This window comes from Gorilla gorilla, chromosome 18 (genome assembly GCF_029281585.2).
Source record: "Gorilla gorilla gorilla isolate KB3781 chromosome 18, NHGRI_mGorGor1-v2.1_pri, whole genome shotgun sequence".
NCBI lineage: Eukaryota > Metazoa > Chordata > Mammalia > Primates > Hominidae > Gorilla > Gorilla gorilla.
The window spans coordinates 14,564,078-14,583,026 of NC_073242.2; the positions used below are offsets into that span (position 1 = coordinate 14,564,078).

Genomic DNA, 18,949 nt, shown 5'->3' on the forward strand with positions numbered 1-18,949 from the left:
TCACTATGAAGATCACTGTCCCCCAGCCCTATGCTCCCCGCACTGTGCTGCACATCCACCTCCATTCCACTGCCCCTCCCATCCCCCCATCTTGATAGCACCCTTCCCAGGTGTCAAGCTGCCCCTCCTAGAGTGTCCCGCCTAAACCCCCTCTCCTGGCTCCTCCCCCTACAGCATGTTCTCTGAGGACACTAACCACGCTGGACCTTGAACTGGGTACTTGTGGACACAGCTCTTCTCCAGGCTGTATCCCATGAGCCTCAGCATCCTGGCACCCCGCCCCTGCTGGTTCAGGGTTGGCCCCTGCCCGGCTGCGGAATGAACCACATCTTGCTCTGCTGACAGACACAGGCCCGGCTCCAGGCTCCTTTAGCACCCAGTTGGGTGGATGCCTGGTGGCAGCTGCGGTCCACCCAGGAGCCCTGAGGCCTTCTCTGAAGGACATTGCGGACAGCCACGGCCAGGCCAGAGGGAGTGACAGAGGCAGCCCCATTCTGCCTGCCCAGGCCCCTGCCACCCTGGGGAGAAAGTACTTCTTTTTTTTTATTTTTAGACAGAGTCTCACTGTTGCCCAGGCTGGCGTGCAGTGGTGTGATCTGGGTTCACTGCAACCTCCGCCTCTTGGGTTCAAGAGATTCTTCTGCTTCAGCCTCCCGAGTAGCTGGGACTACAGGCACCCACCATCATGTCTGGCTAATTTTTTTATTTTTAGTAGAGACAGGGTTTTGCCATGTTGGCCAGGCTGGTCTCAAACTCTTGACCTCAGGTGATCCGCCCACCTCAGCCTCCCAAAGTGGTGGGATTACAAGCGTGAGCCACCGCACCGGGCTACAGAGAAAGTACTTCTCCACCCTGCTCTCCGACCAGACACCTTGACAGGGCACACCGGGCACTCAGAAGACACTGATGGGCAACCCCCAGCCTGCTAATTCCCCAGATTGCAACAGGCTGGGCTTCAGTGGCAGCTGCTTTTGTCTATGGGACTCAATGCACTGACGTTGTTGGCCAAAGCCAAAGCTAGGCCTGGCCAGATGCACCAGCCCTTAGCAGGGAAACAGCTAATGGGACACTAATGGGGCGGTGAGAGGGGAACAGACTGGAAGCACAGCTTCATTTCCTGTGTCTTTTTTCACTACATTATAAATGTCTCTTTAATGTCACAGGCAGGTCCAGGGTTTGAGTTCATACGCTGTTACCATTTTGGGGTACCCACTGCTCTGGTTATCTAATACGTAACAAGCCACCCCAAATCATAGTGGCTTAAAACAACACTCACATTTATTCTGCTCACATATCTGTCATTTGAGCAGGGCTCAGCAGGCACGGCTCCTTCTGTCCTACTCTGTGTCAGGTGGGGCAGCTTGAGGGTTGGGCTGGGGTCACCTGAAGACTCATTCTTCTGTATGTCTGACAGGCAATGCTGGCTGTTGGCTGGGGGCCTCAGTGCCACTACGGAATAGTTGGCTAGGACCCCTCCATGTGGGCTAGTTGGGCTTCCTCATAGTATGGTGGCTGGGTTGGAGGGTGTCCCAAAAAGAGAGGAGGGGATAGAGAGAGACTACTTTTCATAACCTAGCCTTAGAAGTCACACAGTATTACTTCTGCTACATATATATGTTTTAAGAGGCAGGGTCTCGCTCTGTCGCCTAGTCTGGAATGCAGTGGTATGATCACAGCTCACTGCAGCCTCAACCTCCTGGGCTAAGTGATCCTCCCACCTCAGCCTCCCGAATAGCTGGGGCTACAGGTGTGAGTCACCAAGCCCAGTTAATCTTTAGTTTTATTTTTGTAGAGCCAGGGTCTCACTATGTTGCCCAGGCAGGTCTTGAACTCCTGGCCTCAAGTGATTCTCCTGCCTCAGCCTCCCAAAGTGCTGGGATTACAGGTGTGAACCACCACACCCAGCCCACTTCTGCCATATTCTGTTGGCCAGTGTGACAAGGATTGCTACTGTCCTACCCACCCTCCTTTCACCACATGTGCACATGCACGTGTGTGCACCTACACACACATACACACACACGCGTGCACACACCAGAGCCCACCTTGGCTCAAGTCCTCTTTTCTGAGAGGACTTTTCTTTGTGGCTTCCTAAAATTCAGTGGAAAATTCATTGTTTGGGGATGAGAAAGGTTGAAGCACCAAAAGCTGTACCAAGGGGAATGTTTGCCTCTGCTTCTGACACACAGCTCTGTCCTGGGAGTGAGCTGGTTTTTAGCAGAGATGGAGTCCCACCTTGGCTGCAGTGAGTCCGAAAGGGACTTGGCAGCTCCGCTTTCTACCCAGCGAGCTGCCAGCATGACTGTTGCTTTTCACTCGGGCATAGTCTGCTCAGAAGCCCCAATTCAAGACATCTTAGCTTACTCCTGGTGGCAGTGGGAGCTGCCTGTTCAGCTCCAGCTCACCAGCCCCAGTGCCCACAGGATCAGCCTGATTCCCAAGCTCTGCTCCTCTCCCCAGCAAGTGAGAGTTGGGTGTCAGGAGGGTCTGAGGAATCCAGACCCGGCTGCGTGGTTGATGATCTTTGCAGACAGGCAAGCACCTCCTGCCTCGAACTGGCTGCAAAGGGTATCAGGTGCTGCCATCCAGGTTCAGCTTGTAAATAGCTCAGGTGTCACCCTGCAAGGGATCCCTGCACTTGCAGACTCTACAGAGGCCATGGGCCTCCGTGTGTGCAGCTACAGGAGTGAGCACTGAGGTGTGCTCTGATCATCCACTGTGCCATGTGCCAGGTTTTTGGTCTGACCCACTGCTTTTGGTCTGTGTGATGATGAAATGAGGTCAGAGCCTGCAGTTATTCACAGTAATGATTTGTTAATGATAGCTACTGTTTATTATTTTATTTAATTTTTTTCAGACAGAGTTTTCACTCTTATTGCCCACGCTGGAGTGCAGTGGCATGATCTCGGCTCACTGCAACCTCTGCCTCCTGGGTTCAAGCAATTCTCCCACCTCAGCCTCCCAAGTAGCTGGGATTACAGGCATGCACCACCACACCTGGCTAATTTTTGTATTTTTAGTAGAGATGGAGTTTCACCATGTTGGCCAGGCTGGTAATCTGCCTGCCTTGGCCTCCCAAAGTGCTGGGATTACAGGTGTGAGCCACCGCACCCGGCCACTACTGTTTATTTAATGAGCAGATACATGCAAAGCCCTTATCACAGTGCAAGGGAAATTCAAAGCGCTCAGAAAGTATTAGCTCAATAAGTGATGACTGTGTGCCAGACACTGTGCTAAACTCCTACTCAAGGGGGATAAGAGTCTAGGGGCGAGTGGCAGAGACTCTAGAACGAGATTGCCTGGGCTCAACGCCCACCTCACCACTTATTTATGCAAGCTAGTTCTCTGTGCCTCAGTCTCCTCATTTGTAAAATGGGCATAACCACAGCACCTTCTTTATAGGATTATGTGAAGGTGTGGTGAGCTAATACGTTAAGAATTGGAGCTCAATAACATGTTGGCTATCATTATTACATATATCTGTGTTTCATTCTTGCCTCTGGCTGGAATGTTCTTCCCAGCTCTCCATATGGCTGATTTCTCATCCTTCAGGACTTGCCCCATTCTCCAACCCCATCACTAGTTTTATCTTTTTCACTTATTTATGCAGTCTGCTCTTGTCCTAGGACATGAGCTCCAGGAGGGCGGGAAACATCTTGCTTTGTACACTGCTGTGCCCTCTGTACCCAGCAAGGCGCCTGTGTATAATAGGTGCTCAATAACATAAAATGAACAAATAATCCTCACCTAACGGTTTCATTCATTCTACAAATACATACTGACAGCACAGTCACGAATAAGATGTTCCTGCCCTTGTGAGTCTTATATTTTAGCAAATTAAAAAAACTCTTCGGACAGGGCTGCCAGGTGAGCTTGGCCAGTCTGTACACTGCACAAAGGCACCTGGGACAAGGGGGAACATGGGGGCTGCAAACCAGTCTGGGTTCTGCTTGCCAAACTGGGAGTCCTGGTGTGGAGCCTTTTAACCCAGAGGGGCATCGTTTTGTAGTTAACGCACAGTCATCGTAAGATGTGGATAAATTACTGTCCCCGTGTCACAGATCTAAGTGATACTTATAGTCACACTCCTATAAAGGAATGGACTTCTGACTTCTTTGGAGGAGCTCTCTGCAGGGACAGGCACAGTGTGCCGGAAGTGCCCCTGAACCCCATTTGTCAGGTGGTAAAGCGCTGCTCGGAGGAATCAGGGCATGATGGTGCAATTCCATGTCCAGTGGATTGTAAGTCCACACACCTTCCAAATGGTCACTCTTCCTCGCAGGCCTCTCTCTGCATGCAAATGTCTCCCTCCTCAAGCTCACCTTTTTCCTTGGGGCTCTCAAATGTCTTCTTTTCAGATTTCGTAGCTTTTCTTTCTTTAGCATCACATGAGGGCAAGTGGTGCTCCAACTGTCTCCCCCCAGAGTTCTGCCACCTGTACTCTCCCACACCTCAGTGTCCTCGCCTGTAGGAAGGGGTCAATCGTTTGAACCCTGCTTCACTTGGTGTGTATGTGAAGGTACTTTGAAATCAAGTGCTCTGCAAACTGGAGAGAATTACTGCTAGTATTCCGTGAAACTACAAGCTGCCAATTCCACTCATTTAATCCCTCTCTTGCTCTGTTGCCCAGGCTGGAATGCAGTGGCGTGATCTCAACTCACTGCAACCTCTGCCTCCCTGGTTTCAAGCAATTCTCCTGCCTCAGCCTCCCGAGTAGCTGGGACTATAAGTGTGCGCCACTACGCCTGGCTAATTTTTTTGTATTTTTAGTAGAGGTGGGGTTTCACCATGGTGGCCAGGCTGGTCTCGAACTCCTGACCTCAAGTGATCTGCCCGCCTCAGCCTCCCAAAGTGCTGGGATTACAGGCATGAGCCACCATGCCAAGCCCTTCCCCCCTATCTTTAATGAAGGTCTACCATGTGCCTGGCACAGGGGATACCCACCCCCACTTCTATGGGATTCAGGCCTGGTTTCCAGCTTGGCCTTCAGGCTTTTCCCACCACACCCCAAATGCTGTCCCTGGCTTGTGGAGTGGGGCAGGGGGCCGGCCTGGGATTTTCACGCCAGCCTGACTGGGGCAGACTCTCTGAACCCCACTGGATCTCCAATTTGGGAGGCCCTGATCTTCTGCTGTTTGTCAGCCACAAGGTTCTGCCTAGAACTCCTTTCCCGAATCTCAAAGTTAAAAAAAAAGGCAGGGCCCTAGGGGTTGGAGTTGCATACATTTTTTTAATCCAAAGAAGTCAGCCTCCTAAGTATTGCTTAAACAGGTTTATCAGAACTAAGTAGGCACAACACTCATACTTTCAGAAAAGCATTTCCAGCCAGGGGAGTAATGTGGCACTCACCAGCATGATGTCTGTTTTGCCAACTTGCTGAAGAACGAGTAACCTGAAATGAAGAAGCGAGAATCCCACCCTCAGCCCCCCAACAGCTTCCTCAGCTTCTTTTTCTTCTGAGTCACTCCCTGAAACAGTCGCTGCATCTAAGACCAGCCTCGGGCTAAACCCAGCTGGCCTGAAGGCTCAACTCACATCAAACGGAGCTGGGAGTCGCTTTTGCATGTGTCCGCAGTTTGAAGTGTCCTCTCCGAAGATGAAGTGGGGGAAGCAGGTGCGCTCCGGGATGAAGTGCAGGGAGGCAAACTCTGGCTGGGTTCCTGTAAACATCCATCGCAGTTGCAAATAATCAGAAGCCAAGGCCAGGCCATCGATTTGATACTGCAGGCAGATGAGGTCTTGGGACGCCCCTTGCGTTCCCCCTTCTGTGGGAGCAGGTGCCTTCCCAACCTCAGCACTCAGTCCCAATCTCTCTTCCACTCTCCTGGGTTCAAACAGGAACCTCTCTGTTGGCACGAAGCTTTTGAGGGGAGCAGGTCTAACAAGAAGGAAAAAGGGGGGTTACTAGCACGGAAGCCCCACCCTGCCACCAGGTTGGCTGGGGACAGGGACCAATCCACCAGGCTCGGGAGGCTTGGGGTGGGGCAGGGAAGTCTTCCTCCATCCCTCAAATTTAGGGAACCGCTGGGAGCCCCAGACTCAGGCTGAAAATGTCTTTCTGCAAATATAAAACTCTTTTTAAAGAATTTGCCTAATTTCTCAGAGACCCTGGGCTGGAGAACCAGTGCAATGTCACACGGGAGAGGAAGGACTGTCCTGTTTATTGGGAGGGAGGAGGGGGATGCTGGTGCAGCCTGCTCAGGAGTCATCCAGGGTCTGAGGGCTGACTTGCAGCTCTGGGCCAGCTGAGCCAGCGCTGGGTAGTGGGCAGGGCTTGGCAACACCTCCCACCATGCCCGGAAAAATGCTTTGCAACCTACAGGAAGGCACTTGCCACAGCCAAGTTACTCAGCAGCCCCACTTGGCTCTTTCTCCCAGGATGCAGCATTATCTCCATGGCCTGGCCCCCTGGCACGTCCCCGTTTCCCACTGCCTTCTCTGTGTGCCTAGCTGGGTGCCAGTGTCTCTGTAGCACCTCGTGTTCCCATGCCCAACCCCTCTGCAGCCCCCTCAAGCCCTGCTCTGATTCCAAGCCTCATCTCCCAGCTCACTATCCTTTCCACAAACTTCACTGAACATCTCGCAGAACTTGTATGTTAAACGTGTGACATGTATTGTTGTTTGACAGGGTGCTATTGACATCTGGGGTAGGACAATTCTTGGAGGTGGGGTGGCTGTTCTGGGCACTGAGTATTTAGCAGCATCCCTGGCTCCAGGCCACTAAATGCCAGTAGCACCCCTGGCCACTGGAACAACTAAAAATGCCCTCCTACCCTATTTCCAAGGTCGACCTAAGGGGGCGGAACTGTTTCCATTGAGACCCAAGCATCGTATAGGATAAGAAACTGAGGTTCTTATCATTTTACAGGATAAGAAATTGAGGTTCAGAGAAGCCAAGTAACCTGCCTAAAGATGCACAGCTGTGAGAGGCAAAGCTGGCACTGGCTTGGTAATAACGATGGAAACGGTCTGAATGAGAGCAGGTACCATTTCCTGAGCTCTTAGCAGACGCTGAGGACCCTGCTAAGTGCCATGAGACCTTAGCAGAGGCTGTGGGTGCCTCGCCCCATTCCCTCCACTCACTCTTCCTTGCAGGTCGACCTGCCCTTCTTTGCTGAGGCCTTTCTCTGCCTCCAGAGCCTGCTTGGTCCTCAGGCTGTAAGTGCAGGCAGAGCTAATGTCTCTCCATAGCTGCCCTCCACCAGCCTGCTCCTGAGACACCTGCTGGCCAGCAGCCTGAAGCAGAATCCTTTACTCAGATTCAGCCGCACAGATGCTCACTACAGAGATCTCCAAGGCCTGTGGTCATCCTTGAGCCCATCTCAGATTTGTGTGGATAGGGTGTTAGAGAACATGGAATCAGCTGGATAGAGTGGTTCATGCTTGTAATCCCAGCACTTTGGGAGGCTGGGGTGGGAGGATCACTTGAGGCCAGGAGTTTGAGACCAGCCTAGGCAACACAGTGAGACTCTGTCTCTATAAAAAATTTAAAAATTAGCCAGGCATAGTGTAGTCTCAGCTACTTGGAAGGCTGAGGCAGGAGGATTGCGAGCCCAGCAGTTCAAGGCTGCAGTGAACTATGACTGTGCCCCTGCACCCAGCCTGGGTGACAGAGACCCTGTCTCAAAAAAAAGAGAAGATGGAATCACTCGGTGAGGACCTCACTCCTCTCCCAATCCTGTGACCACAAACCGCATCCCTGACAGTCCCAGCCAGGCGCTAGTCTGGCTGTAGCTGCCCTCTTGTGTGCAGATCTCCAGTCTGAATGGGCTACACGTGGAATTTACTAACACTCCGGTTTTCATTGTGTTTATCTGTAGGGTTACCTTCTATTTACAGCAAGTGATGCCAAGTTTCCATTTCTGGCAGTAATATAGTTTTTCTTTTCAAAGTCGCTCACACCTGTAATCCCAACACTTTGGGAGGCTAAGGTGGGTGGATCAGTTGAGATCAGGAGTTTGAGGCCAGCCTGGCCAACATGGCGAAATGAGGTCGAGACTAGCCTGGCCAACATGGTGAAACCGCGTCTCTACTAAAAACAAACAAACAAAAATACAAAATTAGCTGGGCATGGTGGCAGGTGCCTGAGGTCCCAGCTACTCGGGAGGCTGAGGCAGGAGAATCGCTTGAGCTAGGGAGGCAGAGGTTGCAGTGAGCCGAGATCACGCCACTGCACTATAGCCTAGGTGACAGAGTGAGACTCTGTCTCAAAAAAACACAAAAGTTTCTCTTTTCAAAACATTTTACTTTAAAAGGAGCCAATTTAAAGAAAACTGTTAATAGTTCAGGTAACAGGCAGATACAGGAAAAGCTGCTGACAGTGTTGTATGAGGTTTGAGAATTTTGATCCAAGCTGGTCCCACTCAGTCCACAGCAGAGAATGAAAGGGCCCAGAGAGGGTGGTGACCTCTGCCTGAAGTCACACAGTGAGTCGAGGACAGGGAGGTGACCCCAGGCTTCTATATGTAGGGCTGGAGGATGTTCTGGGACACAGTTCAATTCTCATTTGTCACCCACTTTGGCTATTAGAGATCAACCCCTTCGCTCCTGTGTCTTGCAATGGCAGCCTTGGCAAACCCTAAATGAAAATCGTGACAACACTTGTGTTAGGAAGCATTTACTTTGTGTTCACCTTGTACTACTCGAACTCATGTCTTAACTCACTTATTCCTCAAAAACAACTCTAGGAGGTAGGGCCAAGTAGGACCATCATCCCTGCATTTCACATGGAGCTCAGAGAGGTTAAGCAAGCCATGCAAGGCCACATAGCTCATAAATGGCAGAGCCAGGATTTGAATCCCCGTGGCCTGACCCCAAAGCCGAAACCACTCGGCACTGCAGGTTCATCCCTTTTCTCTGAGACGGGGGTATCCAATCTTTTGGCTTCCCTGGGCCATAATGGAAGAACTGTCTTGGGCCACATATAAAATACACTAATGATAGCTCATGAGCTAAAAAATAAAACAAAATCACACACACAAAAAAAAAACACAAACCAAAAAAAAAAATTCTTTTTTTTTTTTTTTTAAGACAGGGTCTTGCTTTGTCACCCAGGCTGGAGGGCAGTGGCATGATCTTGGCTCACTGCAGTTCCAGGTTCAAGCAATTCTCGTGCCTCAGCCTCCTGAGTAGCTGGGACTACAGGCGCATGTCACCATGCCTGGCTAATTGATGTATTTTTTAGTAGAGATGCGGTTTCACCATGTTGGCCAGGCTAAAATCTCATAACGTTTTAAGAAAGTTTATGAATCTGTGTTGGGCCACAGTCAAAGCCGTCCTGAGCTGTATGCAGCCTACAGGCCACACCGCAGATTGAACAAGTTTCCTCTAAGGCATCAAGAGCCCCAGGCTGAAAAGCACCCCAGAGCTGCAGCTTATAGAACCCAGGGCAGCAGGTTCTCCAACCTTCTGACATCATTAGAGCACAGCAGACAAGTTATCAGCCACTAGATTTTTTTCCCCCTTTCTGAAACTGTAACCTTTCATTCCAGCCATTCCCCAGAGCTGGACAGAGGACGTGGCTGGCTGGCTGGTTTCTGTAGTCAGAATGACAGTTGGGTGCTAGATCCCCTTCGTGAAGCAATGTCTTAGCTCAATAACTCTGCAGAGAAGCTGCCTGGTTCAGGATGTGGCTTAAGTAAGAAGATGGCCCTGGCGTTTTATGGGCACTGGTGGGTGAGGCTCTGAAAGTGGTAGAAGGGAATTCTTTCCTAGAGTTCAGCTGCCCGCTGCCCTGCTCCTCAGGGCAAATGCTGTGAGATCTGCATTTAGCCTGTCTGTGCTGATTGTGGTTCTGCCCCTTCCTGGCTGTGTGACCTCAGACAAGTCACCCACCCTCTCTGGGCCAGTTTCCTCATCTGGAAAAGGGGACAGTGCCCACCACATTGGGCTGTTTGTGTCCATGGAGTGCCTAACAATACCCAGCACACATGAGGCATCAGTACGGGGTGGTTCCTTCCCTCCTTAGCCCCACCTGTTCCCAGGTAGAAACCAATACCGGCAGGGAACCTTCTCAAGGCTAGGGGCCTTCTGAAAGCAGCAGCACTTTTCCTCCTTCAAAGACCCTGCCTTCTAGAAACCCATTGCTCATTCCTTTCTCCATGTACCAAACAATCAATTAAAGTGGCTAAAGACAGATGTCACCCTCCCCTACTCACGCAGCCATTCTGATCCTCCACACTGGTGACAGGCTATGTGGCAGGAGGGTCTCTACCTTATCTCAGAATGAAGGCATGGCTGGGGTCTGGCTGTCTCCTGGTGGCCGGAAGGAGACCGACGGCAAAGGAGAAGCTGCCTGTCTCTGCACAGGTCCATGTCCCTGAGGAAAGCCAACGTCACAGAGAAATGATGACCACTTTCTCAAACCTGGCTTCGGATTTGCACGTTGGCTGCCAAAGCTGATCAGCAGCGGGCTTTGTGAAGATGCCTGGTCTACCACATGCCTCCAGCTGGTCACACCCAAGACTCCCTGAGGCCTCTGGAAGGGCAGCACTTGCCCAGTGCCTCCCTCCAGGTCCTGCCACATCCAAGAACCATCCGGACTATTATTTACTTAGTATTTTAAACCAATGTACTTTTTAAATTCCAATTTTTTAATAAGATCATTTATGTCACCATATAACACCCAAAGCAGTAGAATTTGTCATACACAGAAGGCAATGCTAAAAATACAATGAAAATGGAACCAGGAAGTCTAGCTTGATACCCTTGGCCTGTATAACTGAGCCTTGTGCCAGTTAAAAGGGCAAAGTAGTAGGTGCTCAGGGGGTGTGGGGGCCCTGAAAGCTGATCTGATCCGCTGCTGCGTATTCACTGCCGCCCTGGGACGCCTCCAGCAGACCACCTCACTGGGGGAAGCATCAGGACAGTGTGGCCAGGAGCCCAATGCTGCCACCTCATAGATGGGTATCTGAGATGAGTCATCGAACTTCTGCAAGCCTCAGTTTCCTCCCTTGTCTAATGAAACCCTCCTTGGCAGCTTCACAGGGTGAAGCTTGGGGCAAGTGATGGAGATGTGGGAGAGGCAGTTATTTTTAACCACCCAGCCAAGCCCCTTGCCAGGAGGGACTCCCAGGAATGAAGCCTTACCCTTGAGGGAGTTCCCCGCCACTCCAAGCTTGGGGCCTGGGACGGCAGCTGTGAGGGCACCACCATCATCTGGGGACTCGCTGGGTACCAATTATCACCACCCTTGGGCTACTTCAAAGGCTGCCCACACAGACACACCCTCCTTGGTAACCAGTCCTCAGGAGGAAGGGCACCCAAGGAAAGGGGGAAGGCTTCCTGGGCTAGAGCCCCTTCAGGGTCTGACACGCCATTGACACTGACCACGTCATTCATTAAGCAAGCACCAACTATACATCATTCACTATCCCAATCTAATTTGCACAAGCCCTTAGGCAGGTGCTACTATTATCCCTGTTTTACAGAGAAGGAAACCGAGGCTTAGGAGATGAAGTCTGAGGTGTTGGTGGAGCTGGGATTTAAACCAAAATATGTCCAACTGCAAAGCATGTAAGTAACAATTTTAGAGGGTATATGGAGGTGACCCTAAGTAACAAGGAATCACATATAGTGAGCAAGCAATTTGCTTTTCAGTTTTTGGTCAATCCTTATGATTATTTAGAGGAGAAAGTTCAGTTTGGTGCTAGTATATCTTATGTTTATCACCCGACAGTTGTTAATCTCTTTTTAACAAAGAATACAGGCCAAGGCCCTGTGTCTTTAGCTGGCTTTGGTATTTGGCCAAAAGTTAATAACTTTGGCAGTTAGTGTTTTTATCCGTGCCAAGTGATGATGATTTTCTCTTTAGTGACAGACATTTTTTAAAAAATAAATTCACATAAGAAAGTAGTTTTACAGACGAAGCACTAAAACTAGTGCATTTCATCTTAAACTGCAAATTATAAAGGGAATAATAGTAACTTGACAGCGGAGAGACCTGGCAGACACCACCTTCACCAACTGATCAAAGTTAACATTGCCAGAAAGGGGACAGACGGCATGTGCCTCTCGATAAGATGCACTGAAGACACACACTCACTTCTGCAATATTCCTGCCAAGAATGCCTCATCTGAATCTAATCTCGAGTATAACCATCAGACAAACCCAAATTGAGACACAGTTTACAAAACACCAGCCTTGTACTCTGCTAATATGTCAATGTCACGAGAGAGAAAGACAGACTGAGGAGCTGATCCAGACTGAAGAAGGCTCAAGATTAATGCAAAAGCTGATCTGGGATTGCATCTTGGACCTCAACTCTCCCCTTTTTATTGTTAAGGGACACTATTGGGACAATTTTTTTTTTTTCTTTTTGAGACAGGGTCTTGCTCAGTCACCCAGGCTGGAGTGCAGTGGTGCAATAATAACTCACTGCAGCCTTGAACTCCCAGACTCAAGCGATCCTCCTGCCTGAGCCTTCCGAGTAACTGGGACTATGGGCGTGTATCACAACATCTCACTATTTTTTTTTTTTCCTACTTTTTGTAGAGACGGGGTCTCACTATGTTGCCCAGGCTGGTTTCAAACTCAAGTGATCCTTCCACCTCAGCCTCCATAAAATTTGAATAAAGTTGTAGATGAGATTGGTCATAGGATTGTATAGTGTATCAATATTAGATTTGCTGATTTTGACAACCCTACTGTGGTTATGCAAATTTGTCCTTGTTCTAAGGAAATAAATACTGAATTATTTAGGAGTAAAGGTGCATAATGAACCCATTTTCAAATGCTTATGAAAATTACACATATACACATGTGTGCATATACACAGGCATGCATATACAAACAGAGGGAAGAGCATGCACGTGTACATGAGCAAAGTGCTAACTGATGCAACTGGTGAGTTTGGGTGGGCATTCTTTGTGCTCTTGCAACTTCTGTAAGTGTGAAATTACTTCATAACAGAGGTTTTTGTTTGTTTGCTTTTAATTCAGGAAAAAGTTGCAAGAGTGCGTATGAAACAGGCCTGGCAGAAACTATGAGCTGGTGTTCCAAGGTTGGGGATGGGGAGCCCTCACTGGAGGCACCCCTCAAACCCTCGGTACTGTGGCCAGGGAACCGGGCTGGCAGTCTTACTTGGCTTTGTTCCCTCGGCCGCCACTTCCCCATTCTGTGCCTCCATTTATTTGTGAGACAGGGATAAAGAGGTCTGCCACTTTTATTGTGATCTTAGGTTTCCCAAAAGCAGAGTATGCTTTCAGAAGTTCTGGGAGGAAAGCTAGCAGATAAACCAGAAATATGAATATCCAAATTGAGAGAAGCCCTCACTTTCTTAGTTCGGCAAAACAGACACATGAGCTGTAAGTGGGGCAGACCCTGCCTGTTTCTTGGCTGAAATCTCCAGTTTGTATAATTCAGGGCTAAGAGAGCAGGGCTCTTGACATCTCACTGTCTTGAGACACATACTGGGGTTTTCTCCTGTCTGAAGACGCAGCTGGCACCAATGTACCCTGTGGCCAAGGACCTTCTGGGTGAGCCTCATGTCAGGAGCAGAGCTGGAGAGGTGGCCAGGCCTGGGGGTATACTTGCCTCACTGTGTCACCATTGTCTGTCTCTTGCTTAGATGACAGCCACAGCTTCCTGGCCTGATTTCCTGCATCCGCCCTGACCCCTGGCTGTGGGATCTCCCATAACTCGAATCTGACTGTGCTCCCGCGGAAGGTTTGGGTTTCTGACCTGGGCAGCTCTATGTCCGGCACAGGGGTTCTGCTGATAGCACAGGCCACAGATTGGCAAGGAGGGACCAGGTTAGGAAGGAGCAGCTGTGGTTCCTAGTTGGGAGATAACCGAAGCCTAGGAAATCCTGGAATAAGATAGACCAATGCGTCGATAACCCTCAGCTCCAAATCTGAGCTGCACCAGGACAAGCCGACTCTGGTGGCAACGTTCTCCAGTCTCTGCATTTTCAGCTCGCTGTGTGCCAAGAGAGGGCTGGCAGGTACCAGCAGCTTTCACTTTCATTAGGAACCGGGACGAATAGTCCAACTGAGCTGCCTCTGCACCAGAACTGCTGGGATGTGAGGACTCTCCCTGGCTCCCAGGCCAGCCACTGCGGCCCTTTCTCCTGGGAAGGAGGGAGCTCCCGATTCCCCATTCCCTGCTCCTGGGAAACAATTAACACTCTAGGAAAACCACAGAGCCGGCTCTCCAGGGTTCTGGTGCCCTGGGGACCACAGGGCAGCAAGAAAGTTCTCCTAAGGGTCCTGGGGCTGGGAAGGCAGAGTGGGAAGTCTCCCCCAGCTAGGCTAGACCTGGACCTCCCTGGCACTCAGGCAGCCTATCCTCTTCTGCTCACAGGATATAAATATTCATGCATGAGTATAGGTGCAGGTTTGTACATTTGCAAGGGCATGGGTATAACACACTTTCCATTGTATCCGACTATGAATATGAGTGGTTAATATTAATACATCTCTTACTATATACAAGGAGGTCTAAGTGCTTTATGTATATCTCACCTAATCCTCACAACAAGGGAGATTTTCATTATTTCCATCTTCTAGAAGAGGAAACCAAAGTACAGGGAGGTTAAGCAGCATGCCCAAGGTCACAGCTACCCTGGGATGTGAACCCAGGTCCCTGGCTCTTAACCATGACCCTAATACTGCCTCCTCAAGTAGGTGCTCAGCAAATGTTTGAGGAACTGAATTATGTGGGTCCACACATAAGAGAGAAAAAAAAAAAGAGGGAGCAAAAGTAGGTGCACCTGTTCATCTTGAGATTCATCCTGGGCCCCACTGTGTGACATGCTCCACGCCCTTAGTCACTGTTTCCTGGATTGGCGTGTGGGGAACACATGTGACCACATGAGAATGGCTGAGAAAGAGCAGGACTGACTACCGGCGTTCCCCTGCTTATGGAAAGGGGCGTGGAGATGAGGCTCGGTCAGATCATCTTGAGGTCTTTCCTGGTGGCTTCCCTGCTGCTAGCCACCCCTCTCATACCCTGGGGTTCTGAGCTTCCTCGGCACTTGGGGGCAAGGCCTCCTTGGCTTGGATTTGAGGGTGGGGAGGAGGGAAGGCTGTGCATGGCTTCCACCATTTCTCCAGGCCTCCCCACTTCCCAGGGTCAGGCCCTGACACCCCGAGAGCTTTGCAAGGGTGTCCCTGAGAGATATTTCCTGGTGTTTCTGCTTAAACAGCGTTTGCTGCAAAATATGTCGAAGCATTTGGGATTCAGTTTTTAGTTCAGAATATGCCAATGTTTTCATTTGGAAGGGGAAGTGTTTCTGTTGATGTGGTAAAGAGATAAAATAAGACGTTCCTCACCAAGTTATACTTCTTCAAAGTCAAATGCTTGGCTTGGAGACAGGGATTTATCTTGGGATCGCAGGCCCTTAGCACACGGCCTGACAGAAGAGCAGGCAGGGTCAGTCTGTTGAACGAGTGAGTGCATATGCAAAGGGCCTAGACCCAGGAGTGCGATAGAATCAATGCTCAGTACAGATTTTGAATGGATTCCATAGGTTCTACTTTTGAGAGTTGTTCTCAGTCTGTTCATGTTTCTCTATCTTCACTAAACTCCCCTCATCCAAGCCTCTGTCACCTCTGGCCTGCACAACTAACAGCATCCGAGGTGGTGGCCCTGCTTCCCCTCTTATCCCTCAGCTCATTCTGTCCACAATTGCCAGAGTCATTTTTGCAAAACGGGAATGGGACTGTGTCATCTCCTGCCTATAACCTTCCAATGGCTTTCCACTGCTCTTGGCTATGGCCTTCCAGGTCCTCCATGGTATGGCTCCCACCCACCTCACTGACCTTTCCTGGGGCTGTTCTCCAGCCACATGGGCCTCCTTTTGGTTGCGGAAAAACCAACTCTCTCTCACCTGAAGGTCTTGGCACCACTGGTTCCCTCAGCCTGGACTGCTTTTCTCCAGATCCTTCTATCAAATTAAGGCTCAGCTCAAAAGCATCATCTCCTTAGAGAGGCTTTCTCTGACCCCTCAGCTAAAGCAGCCCACCATCTCTATCCTACCGTTTCACTTCTGTTTCACTCCATGTCTACACCTACAGAGACCGTCTACTAGATGCCAGGCACAGTTTTAAGTGTTGAGGACATGGCAGTGAACACAACAGGGAAGCTCATGTCCTTCTTGCCTGCCTTCAAAGTTCCGAAAAAATCTGATTCTGTTTGGGTTCCTACTAGTCTTCCTCACCAAGCGCCAAAGGGCCAAGGCTTGGTCTGTCTTGTTCACTGTGTTCAATCACCAGGCACTGTACTGAACCAACAAGCATTCATTCTGTAAAAGAACGGACGGATGGATGGCAGGCAGGCAGGCAGGCAGGCTGGGGAGGTGTGCAGAGCACCTGGCACACACTCCCCCTGGCACTTGGTTCTTGCTAAGATCTTACTGAGCTCAACTGAAGCTTTCTTCAAAGAAATCTCACTGTGAACCCATTAGGAGAGCCCTCTGCCCCCAGCTATGCTGTCAGTAGGTCCTACCCCACCCTGTACCACCATCTGCAACAGACTCAATGTTTGTGTCTCCTCAAACTTCATATGTTGAAACCCTGATCCCAAATGATGGTATTGCGGGGTGAGGCCTTAGGGAGGTGATTAGGTCATGAAGGCAGAGGCTTCATGGATGGGATTAATGCCCTTATAAGAACAGTAAGAGATAAATGTTTAAGTCCCCCAGCCTATGGTGTTCTGTTATAGCAGACTGAACTAAGACACCCTCTGCCTGTGGTTGTCTTGGCAAAGCCAGGTAATGCAGGAGAGGGGTGGACTCAGCCTGCTTGCAGTGAATGGCATTAGTGTCTATTTTCCTAAAGGAGCCCTTGCCCACCATATCTCAGCATCCCCTCTTCATTGCCACTTAGACCCTGTGCCCAGTGACACTCCAGTACTGTCCAGTCTCAGGGGCTGAGCCAAGGCGTTCCTGCCTGCCCTGTGACCCTCACCAGACCTGGCAGCTGCCTGACAGCTTGTCTGGCTCATGTGTTCTCTCTAATTGAGTCTAGCTGCCTCTCTTCCTTGTGACTATGACCAAGTCTTACTCCTTCCTGGACCTTCATTTCCCTACCTCTCACATACACAGTGGGCTGGATGCTGGATGCAAAGCTCCCTCGTCACAGCCCCAAAGACAGGACTTGACCATCTCAGTGCAATGACCCTGTGGTGCCTTCTCCCGAGGACCTAAGAGCCCCCTGAGCGCTTGCAAACACTGCAGACAAAGCGAGCCCTAGCACCAGCTCCCTGCCTGCCTGTTCTGTGAAGGGAGCCTACAAAACTGGCAGCCCCTGCAGTTCTGAGCTGCAGAACTGATGAGCTGGGGCACCCTGAAACCTGACTCCAAAATAGCAGCAAACCCAAAGCCAAAAGGAAGTACGGGCTTCTTTGCTTGCGATTTCTCCTCTCACAGCCTTGGCCTGGAGCCCCTGCACTTAATCCCCACCCAGCTACCCCAAGGGCCACAGTACAAAGGTGATTCGTGCCTGGCTCCCTGTGTCTTCTGACACCCCTAAATCTTTATCCTTCTAGGACAAGCGAGAATCCCCCAAAAGCCAAGGTCATCATCAAGCCAGGATGAGGACTGGGGGAGGAGCTGACAGCTCTGCCTCAAATGGATTTGGGAGCGAAGGCTTTTTCCATAAGCTTTGGGGGGTAAGTCACAGAGCTACCCCAAATGTAACTTAGTCTCGGGGTCTCCTTCCTTTTCACCAGCTGTCCCCTTTGCTGGAGGAAGCTTTCCAGCCCAAACGAAGGGCTTAAGAGGAGTCTGGCCATTCCTGGCATCCAGTTAGACCTGGAGGAGGTGAACGGAGGAGAAGCCTGACGGAGGGGTGTGTATCCGGCCTGGGAATTCCTCCCTCTCCCTTGCTAGCGCCCCAACCCGCCCTCATCCTGTTCAGAGAGGGCACTTACAGGCCTCGGAGGCAGGGGAGGGTCTCCTCCTGGGGAACCATCCTCGTCCAGATGGTGCCCCCAACCAGCTGCGGCGGCATGATCTGGGCGGCCGGTCCAGGGCGTGGGTTGCGGATCGTGTAGGGAAGAGGGGAACAGCAGTCGAGACCCTACTCCAAGTACGCATCAAAGACGTCGAGCTCTGAGTCAGCATCGTAAAGGCCCGAGCCGGGGTCGGAGAGCACGCCGAGGTCCACGAGCGCCTGGTCCATGTCCTCGGGCAGGAAGACGAGGCCCACGTTGAGGACGATGTACTCCATGAGGAAGGCGTAGTACAGGATCAGCACATTGACGAAGAACAGGCCCACGTAGAACATAGAGGGCAGCAGCGGCGGCGGCACGTAGGGGACCAGGGGGCCCAGTGAGTCCAGGTGGGCCGCGACCCGGGCGCCGAGCATGCAGCGGGTGGCAAGGGCGGCGGCCTGGCGATCCCGGCGAACTCAGCCGCTGCGGCGCCCGGGCGGCCGGCGAGGGCACAGCGCAGCCATCCAGGGGTACCCTGGAGCCCGACAGAAGCAGGGCCGGGCTCCAGATGTCCCCTGGCAAATGCGCCCCGACCCCCGAAATGCGCCGGGCGGGTCACCGCACCCCGAGATGTGCCCCCAAGGCTCTCTCGACCGCCCGGGCGGCGAGGCGGGCCCCCCTGAAGTGGCCGACGGCTGCCCGGCTCCCTCGAGGCGCCTCCCTGGCGCTCGCAGGGCCTCGCAGAGCCGGTGGGGATCCCACCGCGGCTCAGTGTCTAGGGCCGGTCCCGGCAGCCTTCTCTCCCGCCCCGCCCCGCAGGTCCTCGCGCACCCCCCGCGCCCCCGCAGGCCCAGCACCCATGGCTGCGGCCGCCGCGTAGCCCTCGCGGTCGCTCTCGGAGCTCCGCCTCCCGAGCGGCCCAGAGCTCATTGGCAGGCCGCCCCCTGCACGCGCTAATTGGCCGGCTCAATGCCCGCGCTGATTGGCTCCGGCCGCCAGGGGGCGGGTACCACTTCGCTCCGCCCCTCGGGGCGCTAGCGTCTGAGTTGCTTCCCTGGTTCGGGTCTGCCCTCA

At 51.6% G+C, this 18,949-nt stretch overlaps 2 protein-coding genes across 14 annotated transcripts in view; one reads left to right on the top strand and one right to left on the bottom strand.

Moving 5' to 3' along the window:
- Nucleotides 1-17,299, top strand: part of CIITA (class II major histocompatibility complex transactivator) — a 64,819-nt gene extending 47,520 nt beyond the window's left edge. For 3 of the 7 annotated variants that reach the window (XM_055365286.2, XM_055365287.2, XM_055365284.2), the window contains exon 20: nt 11,430-17,299. The gene's annotated coding sequence lies outside the window, so the exon portion shown is untranslated. Of the gene's footprint in view, nt 1-174; nt 5,514-11,429 lie in introns of those variants that run through there. The other 4 variants (XM_019012647.4, XM_055365283.2, XM_019012646.4 and 1 more) reach the window with 2 other exon arrangements.
- Nucleotides 5,211-18,801, bottom strand: DEXI (Dexi homolog). 7 transcript variants are annotated; one of them, XR_010131500.1, is made up of 4 exons: nt 17,873-18,700; nt 10,158-10,318; nt 7,827-8,032; nt 5,211-5,878 (listed from the first exon to the last, which is right to left on the bottom strand). XR_010131500.1 is itself a non-coding variant. In XM_063699994.1 (4 exons), exon 1 carries the CDS (start codon nt 18,307-18,309, stop codon nt 18,022-18,024), a length of 288 nt encoding a protein of 95 aa, XP_063556064.1. In that variant the 5' UTR covers nt 18,310-18,776; the 3' UTR covers nt 5,211-5,878; nt 7,827-8,032; nt 10,214-10,318; nt 17,873-18,021. The 7 variants fall into 7 exon arrangements, 6 of the variants coding, with proteins under 6 accessions (XP_063556064.1, XP_055221268.1, XP_055221265.1 ...); XM_063699994.1 differs by having other exon boundaries at nt 10,214-10,318; nt 17,873-18,776; XM_055365293.2 differs by lacking the exon at nt 10,158-10,318 and having other exon boundaries at nt 17,873-18,776.
- Between the last annotated feature and the right edge of the window lie 148 nt (nt 18,802-18,949).